Source organism: Typopeltis vanoorti, chromosome 7 (genome assembly GCF_054136105.1).
Source record: "Typopeltis vanoorti isolate ZY-2024b chromosome 7, IOZ_Tvanoo_1.0, whole genome shotgun sequence".
NCBI lineage: Eukaryota > Metazoa > Arthropoda > Arachnida > Uropygi > Thelyphonidae > Typopeltis > Typopeltis vanoorti.
The window spans coordinates 14,219,174-14,232,852 of record NC_143555.1 but is presented as its reverse complement, the minus strand read 5'-3'; the positions used below and the strand labels follow the sequence as shown (position 1 = coordinate 14,232,852).

Genomic DNA, 13,679 nt, shown 5'->3' with positions numbered 1-13,679 from the left:
ACTTTGTTTGCTTACACTTGGATAAAGGATTAAACTAAATTTATTATAGTCTAACCCAGTGGTCTCCAAACTTTTTTGATCGTGTACCCACAAGACAGAAAAAATAAATAGCACATACCCCCCAATTGATTGAGCAAAAATCTATTGTAATAAGTATTATAAAGAGGAAATATGCCTTGTATTATCATATAATAATTAAAAAAAGCTAGATATTTTTACACATTATTTTTATTATTAACAGCTTACAAACATATTTATTACAATATTTAATGTGAACAATGGCCTTGCATTTCTTTCATAATTTCTTGAAATTCTGGTTTGATGGCTTCTGATACTGCGATACAAAGGTCTGGTTCCAAGTTAAATCGTGCCACGGACAATTATGTGTGCAAAGTTACCCAATGTGCACTACTCGCAAATTTAAGTTTACAGGATCTTTATAACGTCTTTCTCTATATTAGATATATGTTTAATTGATGAAAGAAAGTAATATTCTTTATCTTTAATTAATTACTTAATTTTTTTCCTATCAATATAAAACTTTTTTTGACGTAACCCATGTAATGACGCGCGTATCCCCAGGAGTATGCGCATCACTTTGGAGACCATTGGTCTAACCAAGTGAGAAAAAACTTCCACCATCTTTCTCTAAATACAGAGTAATTTAATAATAAGGTGAGACACCTTTTGGCAACTCGTATAGGCAAATATGACTTCTCCATTGCTATCACCACCTCTGGGTCTGGCTCCCACTGATGAGACCTCAATAAAGGTCGAAACCAGTAGTGGCCCTTCCCTTAATGAATAGCATTATACATGTCTGCAAGGAGATGAGCTTTGCATTATGAGAGATACTAAGACAAGGAGTGATGAGAGCTTGGTCCACCTTTACCACGAGTTGCCTTAGTCCTGAAGGTATTTCAGGTGCAAACTTTGTTTGCTTATACTTGGATAAAGGATTAAACTAAATTTATTTTAGATTTAAAGAATGCTGTGCTCATATATTTTCCCTGATTTATATCCACTTCTGTATAAAAAGGTTTTCCCACCACCACCGAATGGATCCAGTTATCTATATCCATGGCATGGGCTGCCACCCAGGAACAGTTGCAATAAAGATGGACAGTTTCTATGTTCTTGTAGACAGATAATGGCTGTTCTTCCAGTGTGTCTGAAGTACGTAAGTTTGCAGGAGCAAGGGATAGTGTAGACACCAGGATTATCTAAATCAGTAGTGTCTAACTTATGTTCCTTTAAACAATGGCCTTTAACCACCTAACCAGCCATTATGGATAAAACACGCATCCTCATACACTTATTATCCTTCATATATTTCAATGTGATATCAATGGTATTACAATTTTAATATGCACTTCACATCCATGATAAGCTTGACATCTATAGATGTCTTGGCTGGTAACATGGTTAAAGGACACGATCCAGTAAGAACTAAAATAATAATAGATAACAAGATTTTAGATCAGGTGAATTCATTTAGCTATTTAGAATGTATGATTACATATGAAAATGAAACAGATATAAACCTAAAAATTGCAAAATATTTAAAAATAACAGGTGAAATTAATTCTATATTTAAACCAAACCTAGTTCAAAAACAAACCAGACTAAAAGTATATGATATGTTGGTCCTACCAGTCATATCATATGGAAGTGAAATCTAGACAATAAAACAATAACAGCTAAAATGAAGTTTATGAGAAAACTGGAAAGTATACTCTATTCGATCACAAAAGAAACGAAGAAATTATGAAAGAATTAAACCAGGAATCAGTAATAGAAAAAATTTTAAAAAATATAAGCATGAATGGATGGAACACTTTGAAAAAATGAAAACAGGAAGATTACTAAAACAAACCTTAAATTACAAACCATTAGGAAAAAGAAAACCAGGCCATCCTCTTAAGAGATTCAACAATGACTTCTAAGGCAAGAACAGGCCACTCTAGGCCTAAATCCTTGACAGTATGATGATGAATAATGTAACCTACAGCGCACAAATAATTTTTATACAACACATGTGGAAAGAACTCAAACAGCATTTTTTATTTTGTTTATTTTTCACATTCTTTTTGCTTATTTTTGTTTATATTTTGTTCTAGCATTTGTTTATTATTTCAGTGTCAATCTTTGAAATAAATGAATTTCAAAGATTGTAGTGTTTGTTGTGGTGAATATTTGAGTGATGAACCATCGTGTTAGTGTTGTGAATTCTGTTTCTTTTATCAATGTTTTGTCTATGTTGTGCCACTTCATGTGCAGACATGCAAGCATCAAGCTCAACAACAACAACAAATATGTACATGTAGTCTAGTCTAGTGAAGTCATATTATTATTATTGTTATTCGTGAGACCTCCAAGGAGTCCGAAGACTCATTGCGGGAGGACACCTAATGTACAACTCTCCGTCTCCACTACTACACAGACCCTCTACTACCAATCACCTACATCAATGCCATCTACTGCCCACAACCACTACCACTACAGCTAGTATTTTTTTGTCTGTAAATTGCATGTGTTCTGAAGGGCCGATTTGTCTGTATGCGGGATGAAAAACCCGAGTTTCAGGGAGAAAAAACCCTGCTACCTCCGTATAAGATCAGCTAACTCACCTTCAATTGAAAAAGTCCACATAAAGATTCCTCCCATCATGACGAGAATCGAACTTAGGCCTTTTCTAATCGAAGGGCGCAACGTACCATCGTTCTTCCTGTTGCGCTCTGGAGGCGCTAATAAACAATACTAAATAGTTATGAACATATCAATCTTTCCATATTGTGAAATTCTAGTATTCTGATATAACTTGTCCATTGTATTGAATTATTATTAATTTGCACTGAATTAAAAAAATCGTGTTTATAAAGGTTTTGAAAAAAAGTCGATTCAGAGTGCAGCTGTTTTTTTTTTTTTTTTTTTTTTTTTTTTTTTTTTTATAAAAGGTGGACTGGAAACTTATTTCTTCATTCAGTATGACAGAAAAGCAATGTTTGGTGTGTGAGGAAACCTCAGTTTTTAAAGAATATAGTTCAAAACAACACTGATTCCAAGCACAAATCTTATGACAATATAAAGGAAATCTTGCTGCAAAAGAAAAGTATTCAAAATTATAAAACAAATCAAGTAAACAATAATACACACTGAAAAGGTATCCATCAAGGAATGTATCTGCTGTAAGTGCCAGTTATCAAGTTGTACATTTGATTGCTTCTGAAAGTGAACTGTTCAGTAATGAAAGAAATTTATCCAAAGAAATGAACAATGGTAAGACATTATTTGGACTTGACAAACAATTATGTGAAGATCAGAAAATATTAGAAAGAATTTGTTTGAACAATTTTTGGAAGACATAAATGAAATACAGTCATACCCCGACTTTCGCGAATCCGGAGTTACGCGGTTTCATATATGTAAGTATTCCCGTCCCGTTTCAGGCCTCATCACTAGTCGTATACAGTACTTTAGTGACACTGGATGATGGTACTGATGTAAATGATAGAATCCAACCTGCATACCTGGAATAAATTTTTAACAAATGAAGATTTAGCTCCAGAGCATAATAACTACAGGTGAAAATATACCGTAGTCCCCTTTATCCGCGGTCAGAAAATATTAAATGGAAAATTCCAGAAATAAACAATCTATAATTACATTGGCACAGTGGATATTAGATCCAACATTATTTCAAAGCCGAATGTTTGTAGAAACTATTAAAGTTCCGTAAGTTAACCTGAGAGCTTACGAATACAACCTCGGTATCCCCGAGTTGCCTTAGCTTGCACTACTTAAGTAGCTTAGGCAACTCGGGAAGGCCGAGGATTGTACCTCGTAAGCTCTCAGATCAACTTACGAAACTTTCATAGTTTCTACAAACATTCAACCTTGAAATAATGTTGGATCTAATATCCACTTTGCCGACGTAATTTTACATCGCCGAAATTAAGTCTCTTTCTTTCAGTAATAGACAATTCATAAGTTTTAAATTGCGCGCCGTTCTCAGTAGTTTTCGCTTATCAGATCGACTATCGCGGCATCGCAGTGCTAGTGTTCAAGTAACTCTTATTTTACTTATAAATGCCCCAAATCGCAAGAGTAGCGATGCTGGCAATTCGGATATGCCAAAGAGAAACCGTAAAATGCTTCCTTTTAAGTGAAAAATGTGAGAGTTCTCGACTTCGTAAAATAATAATAATAATGTATGCTGAGGTTGCTAAGATTCCATTCACATTCAGATATGTTGTTATAATTGTTCTATTTTATTATTAGCTATTGTTGTTAATCTCTTACTGTGCCTAATTTATAAATTAAACTTTATGATAGGTAGGTATGTATGTATAGGGGAAAAAGGATGACATTTGTACAGGAATAGAGATGAAATATGTAGTCTTTTGTGAAAACAGACACAGAAAGGGAGAAGGAGGAGTGCTGATGATGATTGAGGAGTTGTGCCAAATTATTTCATAGCATGTGAATGAGAACTGGATCTTTCTGGAATGAGCTTGTTCAATGAGGAAGTTAAAAAAGAAGTATGAGAGGTCCTTGTTATACCTGTATGGGAGGTATAACAAGTACATAACCTTAACCCGTATGGGTTAAGGTCCTCCCAACTTTGATTCCATTCTGGGGCTCAATCTAATAATAAAAACAATTTGTTCACACCAACTGCAAAAGATTGTGCTATGTCATAGATTAGTGAAAATTTTCATGTATCATTCAATTATTTTCATAAGGTCCTTATTAGGCATATCACAAAATTGATAAGTACTGTTAAGTGTGCAAGCCTATATAACAAATACACATTATTCCTTGTCTCTTGGTGGATGAATATGATTAAAATTTAGTATTTGGAATATTTGGAAAAATATAAACAATTTTAATTTAACTACTTTCAGAGAAAAAATTTGGCAAGAATTCCAAAATTATACAAAGCAATTAACTTCATTCTGGCCAGATATAATATGATAAAAATTGGTATTTTGGGATAATACTAAAATAATAGTCTACTAAAATAAGACTACTCAATTTAAGATTGATTTCAAACAGATAATCTTTATCGATAAAACAATTTAATAACATTAATACTTCTACTCTTGCTTCACTGAATTTAATGAAATTTAGTATTTAAAATCTCGACTAAAATTTATCCAGTCACCTTAATTTGAATTTTAAATGGCCCATCTTTGTGACAGTAAGTAAAACAATGTGTCTACGTTACATAAGCCAAAAACAGCTCCATGTTCAATTACTGTGGTGATGAATATGACTATACAAAATTGCTATTACAAAACATTTTTTTTTATGCTTGTCTCCGATAGCTGTCTTAACTGTATTATTCCTACACTTTTCCTTCTCAATCAATATCCCCCCCACCCTTTTTTTTCTGCAAGAACCTGAAAAACTTCTCTTCTGAAATGAATTACTTTTTGAAGAATGTCCAATTCTAATGGCAATAACTTCCTAAAAAATCCAATAAGCCAATATCAGTTTGTCAAACTTTAGTGCTCCACATAAGGCAGTTACTGTTCTACCAGAAATATACTCTAGCTCAGAAGGTTTCCCTTTTTGGAAGATGAATGACAAGTTGTACCTCTGTAGATATACAAAATATTTTCACAGAATAAAGAAATCCAGTAATAAAGAAGAAAGAATACTGTCACAGAAGAAAGGATGTGAAGTGATCCAACAACAACACAGATGAGAAAAATCCCTGGGGGGGGCAACATATGGCTTAGTTTCATTTTTTGATACCATTCAAACTCATTTTTGTTTATGAAGGCTGCTTCAAGGTTTTTATATTATATGAAATTCTGTGATGGGTATAATATTATTTATATGGTAATATTTCTCACTATTAGATGAACATTAGTGAAAACTTTTGGAAGTTTTTTCCCACTTGGTTGGACTATAATAAATAATAAATTTAGTTTATCCATCCACGAGTTGCCTCAGTCCTGATGACACTTCAGGTGCAAACTTTGTTGGCTTACACTTGGATAAAGGATTAAACTAAATTTATTATTAGTGAAAACTGTTCACTCTGGGAAGGAGGGGCTGTGGTTAAGAGCAAGTAGTGGATAAAAGCAAAGCAACATTTTTCTGAACCTCCACACATGAAAGATTGTTCACCTTGTATAGATGGATGGATTCAAAGGCTGATGCAAAAGATAAAATAATGCATCTGTTTATTCTATACAGATGGTATGCAATTGGTTGTAATAATTACAAGTTTGAGTAGACAAATGAATAGTATTACTTATGGATTCAACAAAATTTCAGCATGTCTTATGGTATACTACTATTTAATAAAACTACTTTTGACTCACATCAAAACACAACAAACTGACGTCTAATACTTACAAGATCAAGTTTTTGTCTGAATTCTGCTTTCTCCATCTTCTCATACTCGAGCTGAGATATACGTAGCTGAAAATCAGACACTTCAAGTTGAAGATTCTCGTTTAATAAGGCACTAGATTCTAGATACTCTAGAGTTTCAATAACTTTAGTCATTAATTCATGAACTAGATCGACACCATGCATGTCTATAATTCTTTGAAATTCATGTCCAATGTCTGCTGCCAAATCATAAACATCACTAACGCTAACTTGGAAATCTTTATCCGTTACAGGTTTATCCATAACTGATGTCTTTGGAAATTCTAAACTATTACACAACAAAACAAACACATACATTAGATGGTTTTAAGTTTGAAGACAGTATCGGTAGATAGAGCGTAGATGTAATAATCCATATGCATGGTGTTTTATTTCCAATACAAAACATCTCCACTTTATAAGACAATGGTGTCTATACTGTCATTCCCTATTTATGAATAGGGAACAAATATGAAATGAACAAGACCATTGCATTAACAAGCAAAATGTTAATGATTCTTTGGTATACAGATTGCATAATGATCAAATATATCCGGTGATACTTGTCACGTGAGTTGAATTCCTATTTCTCTTAAGAGAAATTTATAATTTACCAAAATTCTTCCACTAAAAGGACATCATTCGTAACGAAATATGTTTATTAAAGTTTAAAAAAATCAATAACCAAGGAAAAAAAAGATAATATCAAAAACCTGTGCAGATTAACCCATTTCCAAACCGCACACTCCACAAACATCGAGCCGCACCTCAAGTTTACACATTTACGCTATGCTACCAGAGGCGCTGCTGTCTTCGCATAAAATATAACTCGAAACTGAGTTTTTTAATTTATTTCGATGCGACCGAAATAAATTAAAACATTTATTTCGGTCGCATCGAAGATATATATATATATTTTTTTTTTTTCAAGTTCATTTAAAAATTAGCTATGTAGATCCAACAGTCAGTAGTCTAGTACCGATAATATGTTATTATTATATTATTATTTTAGTATAATATATGATGATACATCTGGTCTGTCTAATGCCCCAAGTTTAAATGATCATCAAGACTTGACAGTTAGGTGCCATCAGTCTCATAGGAAACATTCCTTTTTTATACAGCCATATCCCAATGTAACTGATAGAAGTGTGGAGTAAACTGTGTTGTGCAAGTTCTCCTGGGCCAAAGGAACTGATATTTTTAAATGACTGTAATATATTTTATAAGTTTGATCAGACCAAATTGTATAGTCTATATTTCAGCATTCCAATATGTTCTAATGTTTTTTATGGAATAGAAAGTATGGACAGACTAAGAATGACATGGAATGATAATCACAGATTATTTAATAACGGATTAAATGAATGTGTGCATGGAATAAATAGTGCAGAAATACATACACAGAGATTACTGAGCGATATCAAAAAGAATGTGGGAGAAGATTAGGGACCAAAACAAGCATCAGTGGGGGTAAAGGATATCAAGTTAAAAAGGAGCAGAAAAGATATTGTGCTGTATGGGGATTCTATAATTAGGGGTGTGAAGGATGGTAGAGTAATTAAAGCGTGTTATCCTGGGTCAAAGATTAAGCATATAACTGAGGCTGTGAAATGGCAGAAATATAGAGCGAGTGGGATTAGTGCAGTTATAGGGACAAATTGATCTAGGTAGCGAAAGATTTTCTGTGAGACAGGATTTGAAGGATTTAATGATAGCAACGAATGCAAAGAGCGAGAGTGGAAAGATCATGAGTGTACTACCAAGATTTGATAGTGATGAATTAAACAGAAGAGCAATTACAGTAAATGGAATGATGTCAAGATTGTGTAAAAGCTTCTGTAAAGAAATGAAACTGAATATTCATTTTATGAATGTCTGGGATGAGTTTGATAAAAGGAAGGAGTATTTTAAGAGATATGGTTTGCACTTAAATGGATTGGGCGCTTAGCATTTAGAACATTTATTGATAAAGGATAGAGTAAGTGTTCAAAAAAACTGAGAAAAGGGATTTGCTAGGGAGAGAGGTGATAGAGTCAACTGTAAGTAGTACCGAGGTTATTAATCTCTGTGAATTTGGGATTAATATAATCCCAAATCTGTTACCACTGTACGATAGAGAAGAGCTGAGAAGGAGGGCCATAATTGTAAATGATCTTATCCGCAGGTTATGCAGGAGGAGTGGTGTGGAGTTTGTGGACGTATGGAGTGAGTCTGATGGGCGAAAGGACTTATATAAGATGGATAGTTTGCATCTGAATGGATTTGGTGTGCTGAGACTGGGAAAAGTGTTGCAGAATGAAATGAAAGTGGATGTGCAGAATCAAGGAAACTACAGCTATTATGGGGGGAAGGAAGTCTATATGCAGATATCAGGGAGGCAGTTCAGTGTAAGAATGTGTATAATATGCCTGAGCTGGTAAGAAGGACAACAAATCAGAATGGGATAGTTAGTATAAGGCATCAGGATAGGGGTGGGACTAACAGGCTTCTGTACTTCATGTATACTAACGCCAGGAGTATTAGGAACAAGAAGGATGAATTTTTGGCCTTCGTTGGCTTTTCCTGGCCACAGGGTATTGGCATTAGTGAGACATGGCTGATAGAGGATGATATAGCTAGTGGGATTGAATGTTAGGGGTATAGTGTGTTTAGGAAGGACAGAGAGAAAAGAATGGGGAGGAGTGTTATTAATGATAGCTGATGAACTAGAGCCAAGGAGAATTGAAGTTGAAATGCAGGATAGTGAAAAGAACTCATTTGAAGCTATTTGATGTGAGATTGAGACTAGTGGAATAAAATATAAAGTTGGGTGCTGCTATAGACCAGATGATGGAATAGATGGTGGAGAGAGTGTGCATAGACAAATAGACGCAATGAGTGGAAGGAGGATAATTATTATGGAGGATTTTAGCTATGGTAACATTGATTGGAAAGAGGAGAGGACACATGGGAGGAAAGAATTGGATTTTATGCAGTCATTAAGGGATAACTACCTAAGACAGCATGTAATGAAATATAATAGGGGGTTCGAGAGTGCTTGACCTAGGAATTGCATCTGAGAATTTGACTGTAATGAATATTACCACCTTGCCACCAATTGGTGAGAGTGATCATAATATCTTGATCTGGGAGATGGCTAAATGTGGGGAATTTTCAATTAAGAAAGGGTACATGTGGAATTACCGGGCTGGTAAGTATGACAAGCTTAGGAGATTGCTCGGATCAGTGCCATGGCATGTCAAACTGCAAGGGCTGGAGGTTGATAGTGCATGGGAAGCGGTAAACGAGTGTTTGAAGGAGGCATGGCTGACTCTATACCTAGAGTCCGGGTCAGTGCCATGGCATGTCAAACTGCAAGGGCTGGACGTTGATAGTGCATGGGAAGCGGTAAACGAGTGTTTGAAGGAAGCATGGTTGACTCTATACTTAGAGTCCTATAGTAAATCGAGTAGGGCTTAAATGGATAAATAACACCATTAAGCTTGAGCTGCAAAAAAAAGAAACAGCTGTGGAGGGAATTTATGCAGAAAGGTGACCTGCAGGCCTATGAGCAGTACAAAGCAGGCCAGAAAGGTAACGAGTTTGGTAAAAAAAAAGCAAAAGCGGATTATGAAAGGAAATTAGCCATGCAAGTTAAAGAGAATCCCAAACAGTTTTTTCGATATGCTGCAAGTAAAAGAAAAAATGTATATAGCAGAATGATTTTAAGCAATGCCGATGGTAGGGAGGTAACTGAATCAGTTGATATAGTGGAATTACTGAGCGAGCACTTTGCAAGTGTATATCATCCAGGTGGTGATACTGCAGGAATGAACGAACAAATAGCTTATATGGGACCTGAAGTGAACGAAAAGGAGGTGAATAGTATATTACAAAACCTTAGTATCAATACAGGGATTGGATGGTATACCAGCTCGGGTCTTTCGTGAAGCGGCTAAAGAATTGTCAGTGCCCTTGACCATTTTGTTTAATTTGAGTCTCAGGTCTGGATTAGTCCCGAGGGGGTGAAAAGAGGAAAAAAATAGTTCCACTGCATAAAAGAGGTTCCAAGATTGCTGCTGCAAACAACCGACTGATCAGCATATTGGGAGTCGTTGTCAAGGTCTTGGAGAAAGTAGACAAGGGAAAAATACAGGAATGGATAGATGAAAATGGGATACTGTATGGGGACAGCATGGTTTTGTGAAGGGTAGATCATGCCTCACTAACTTGCTTACGTTTTATAACAAAGTGACGGCTGACTGGATAACGGTAATGGGTATACAGTGATACTGCTGGACCTTGCTTAGGCCTTTGACAGGATAACAAATAGAATTCTAATCAGTAAACTACAACATATGGGTATGGATAGGGGTTGGTGAGATAGGATAGGAGGGTGGTTGATGGAGAGATATCAGAGAGTAGTTTATTCAGGGGTAGAGTCCAAAAGACTACCTGTGACTAGTAGGTGTGCCACAGGGTTCTGTTCTTGGGCCACTACTATTAAATTTGTTCATTAACGATATTGGAAAAGATCTGAGGGGAACTCTTCATTTGTTTGCTGATGATGCAAAATTGGGTAGAGCAATGAATGCACATGATCTCAAAATTTTGCAGGATGATTTCGATAGATGGAGGACTGGGTTAAGGGGAATGGATGTCAATTTAATGTGGCAAAGTGTAAGGTTATGCATTTTGGGGTGAAAAGATTCGCTGCAGTATACCACATTGGTGGAACTGTACTCCAGGAGATTGATAAGGCCGGGGATTTGGGAGTGTTGGTTGATAGGGAGTTGAAGTTTAGGGGCGCATTGCAAAAGTGCCTAATTCAGCTCATCAAATCACTCGATCACTGAAGAATACTTTGAAAAGCAGAGACAAGCAAGTTAATGGGGAGGAGGTGGAGAGGATCCAGAGGCGAGTGACCACGAGGCTAGCAGGTCTATGGAATGAACCTTATGAGAACAGGTTGATGATTTATTGGTTGCAGAAATTGGTTGATAGGCGAAAAAGGGGTGTATGATTGAGACATTCAAATTACTGAAGGGTTTCTATAAGATCAATTCAGAGGATAGTTCTGAGAACAGGACTGCTCGTGGGAGGACTAGGGCCATCCATGGAAACTGGGCAAGAGTGTGGTTAGCACGGGTGTTAGAAGTACATTTTTTACTAGGAGAGTGGTGAATGAGTGGAATAAGTTGCCAGAATCTGTTGTGTGTGCCATGACTGTGAAGACGTTTAAGGAAAAGTATGATAGATACTATGTGAATGTTGAGTAATTGTTTAGGGCCTCCCTCAATGAGTCTAAGGACTCTTAGGAGTTGCCCATAATAATAATAATAATAATAATAATAATAATAATAATAATAATAATAATAATTATTATTATTATTATTATTATTATTATTATTATTATTATTATTATTATTATTATTATTATTATTATTATTATTATTATTATTATTTAAAATAATGATTTGACTACAACCAAAATAATATAGCATTATCGAATTGTAAAACGGCAGACTGGCTCGCATAACCTCTTGTTTCCATGACAACAGAGCCTGCAAAAGAAAGACAAAGATAGCTATAAGATGTCAGCAAGTTAGTCTAAAGTCTCTTTGAGAGGTATTTTCGTATATAAAGATTCTATCTCAAGATAACCATAAGATCAATAGGTTGTAATGCGATATTTTTCAATTTTTAAAGAAATCTAAAGAGTTTTGCAAAGAAGAACGTGAGTTGCCTCTGTGTGATTTCATTAATTAAGCTAGATTATTTGGCTATGCGATAAAAACTCTTCGAATTTTTTTCAAAACTTTTGAAAAACTCTTCGGATTTCTTACATAAATTCAAAAATATCGCATTACAACCTACAGATCTTATGGTTATCTTTGATATAGAATCTTTATATACGAATGTACCTCTCAAAGAGACCTTAGAATTACTTGCTGACATCTTCCCACAAGACATTATAAAGTTATTTGATTTCGTAATGCACTCTGGATATTTCTTATGTCAAAACAAATTTTACAACCAAATGGAAGGAACAACCATGGGAAGTCCACTCTCTCCTGCTCTAGCCAACTTTTATTTGGAATATCTAGAGGAAGTTTTGTTCTCATTATTGTTCCTCAACCATCCTTTTGAGTTAGATATATAGACGACATCTTTGCTGTATGGCCTCATAACAGAGACTCCTTACCTTCCTTTTTAAGCAGTATCAATTCCTTACTTCCTAGTATAAAGTTTACCATAGAAATTGAAAAAGACAACGAGTTATCATTTGTAGTCGTCCTCCTCATCCGTTCACCCTCAGGTATTCTTATTAATGCTTATTAATCAGGCATTAATGTTTGATAGTCGAAAGTTCTTTCGACTATCAAACATCACATGAAACTAAATGGCTTCTCCGAAAAGAGTACACAACATCTTTTCGATTCTTACAATCCAACACAAAACAGTAAAGATTCAATACGTCGAGTTCCAATTCCTTACATTTTCGAGATTTAAGAACCAATTTCAAGAATTCTGAAGAAATATGATTTAACAGCCATACACCTATTAACAAATTATCCACCCATTTTCCTTCTTCTAAAGAGAAACGCTCAATTATGTCTCTACCTGGTGTGTATCAGGTTTCGTGTAACTGTAATCTTTCCTGCTTTGGACAAACTGGACGCTCTATAGAAAAAAGAATTCAAGAGCATCAATCATCCATTCAACACAAGAAACTCGAGAAACCTGGATTAGCTCAGCACGGAATAGAAACAAGCCACAACATCCTTTGGTCCAAGACTCGCTTCCTACACAGATGTCGCTATAAATTTGATCGTTTATTTAAAGAAAATGTGGAGTCCTTACTTCCACGTCCTAACTTGAATGGTAATGACTATATATCTGTATCAAAAATTTGGTAAAGTTTAATCAGGCTAAGACATTAATTTTTTTTTAATTTCCTATATTAGTCTAAGGTTATTTAAGATTATTACATGAATTTCTGAATTAATATCTTTAATTTAATCATGACTCGGATAAAAAAAAATATTTACTCTTTTAATACTTAGCGATATGACATCACGCGGCTTGTTCTATTTGTGAATGATCAACTGTTTGTATTGCACCTTGTTTTTTAAAAATATTCCTATGTAGCCACTGAAGATGGTCTGTAATATTCAGACTGAAATATTTGGCAAATTAAATAATATTCTTGTGTAAACGTGTATATATTTTATAATTAACAAAACAGCAGTGGAGAGAAATAGGACTGGCAGCGGAAGAAGAAGGAAAGATAACAATAACACCCA

The 13,679-nt window shown here is 34.9% G+C and overlaps 1 protein-coding gene across 1 annotated transcript in view; it reads right to left on the bottom strand.

Annotated features, from left to right (window-relative positions):
* LOC150104495 (RILP-like protein 1) overlaps window positions 1-7,146 on the bottom strand; it is a 99,054-nt gene extending 91,908 nt beyond the window's left edge. Inside the window, exon 1 of the mRNA XM_090395666.1 lies at window positions 6,373-7,146. Within this exon, the coding sequence (XP_090251792.1) occupies window positions 6,373-6,708 (336 nt within the window). The 5' untranslated portion in view covers window positions 6,709-7,146. The remainder of the gene's footprint in view (window positions 1-6,372) is intronic.
* Between the last annotated feature and the right edge of the window lie 6,533 nt (window positions 7,147-13,679).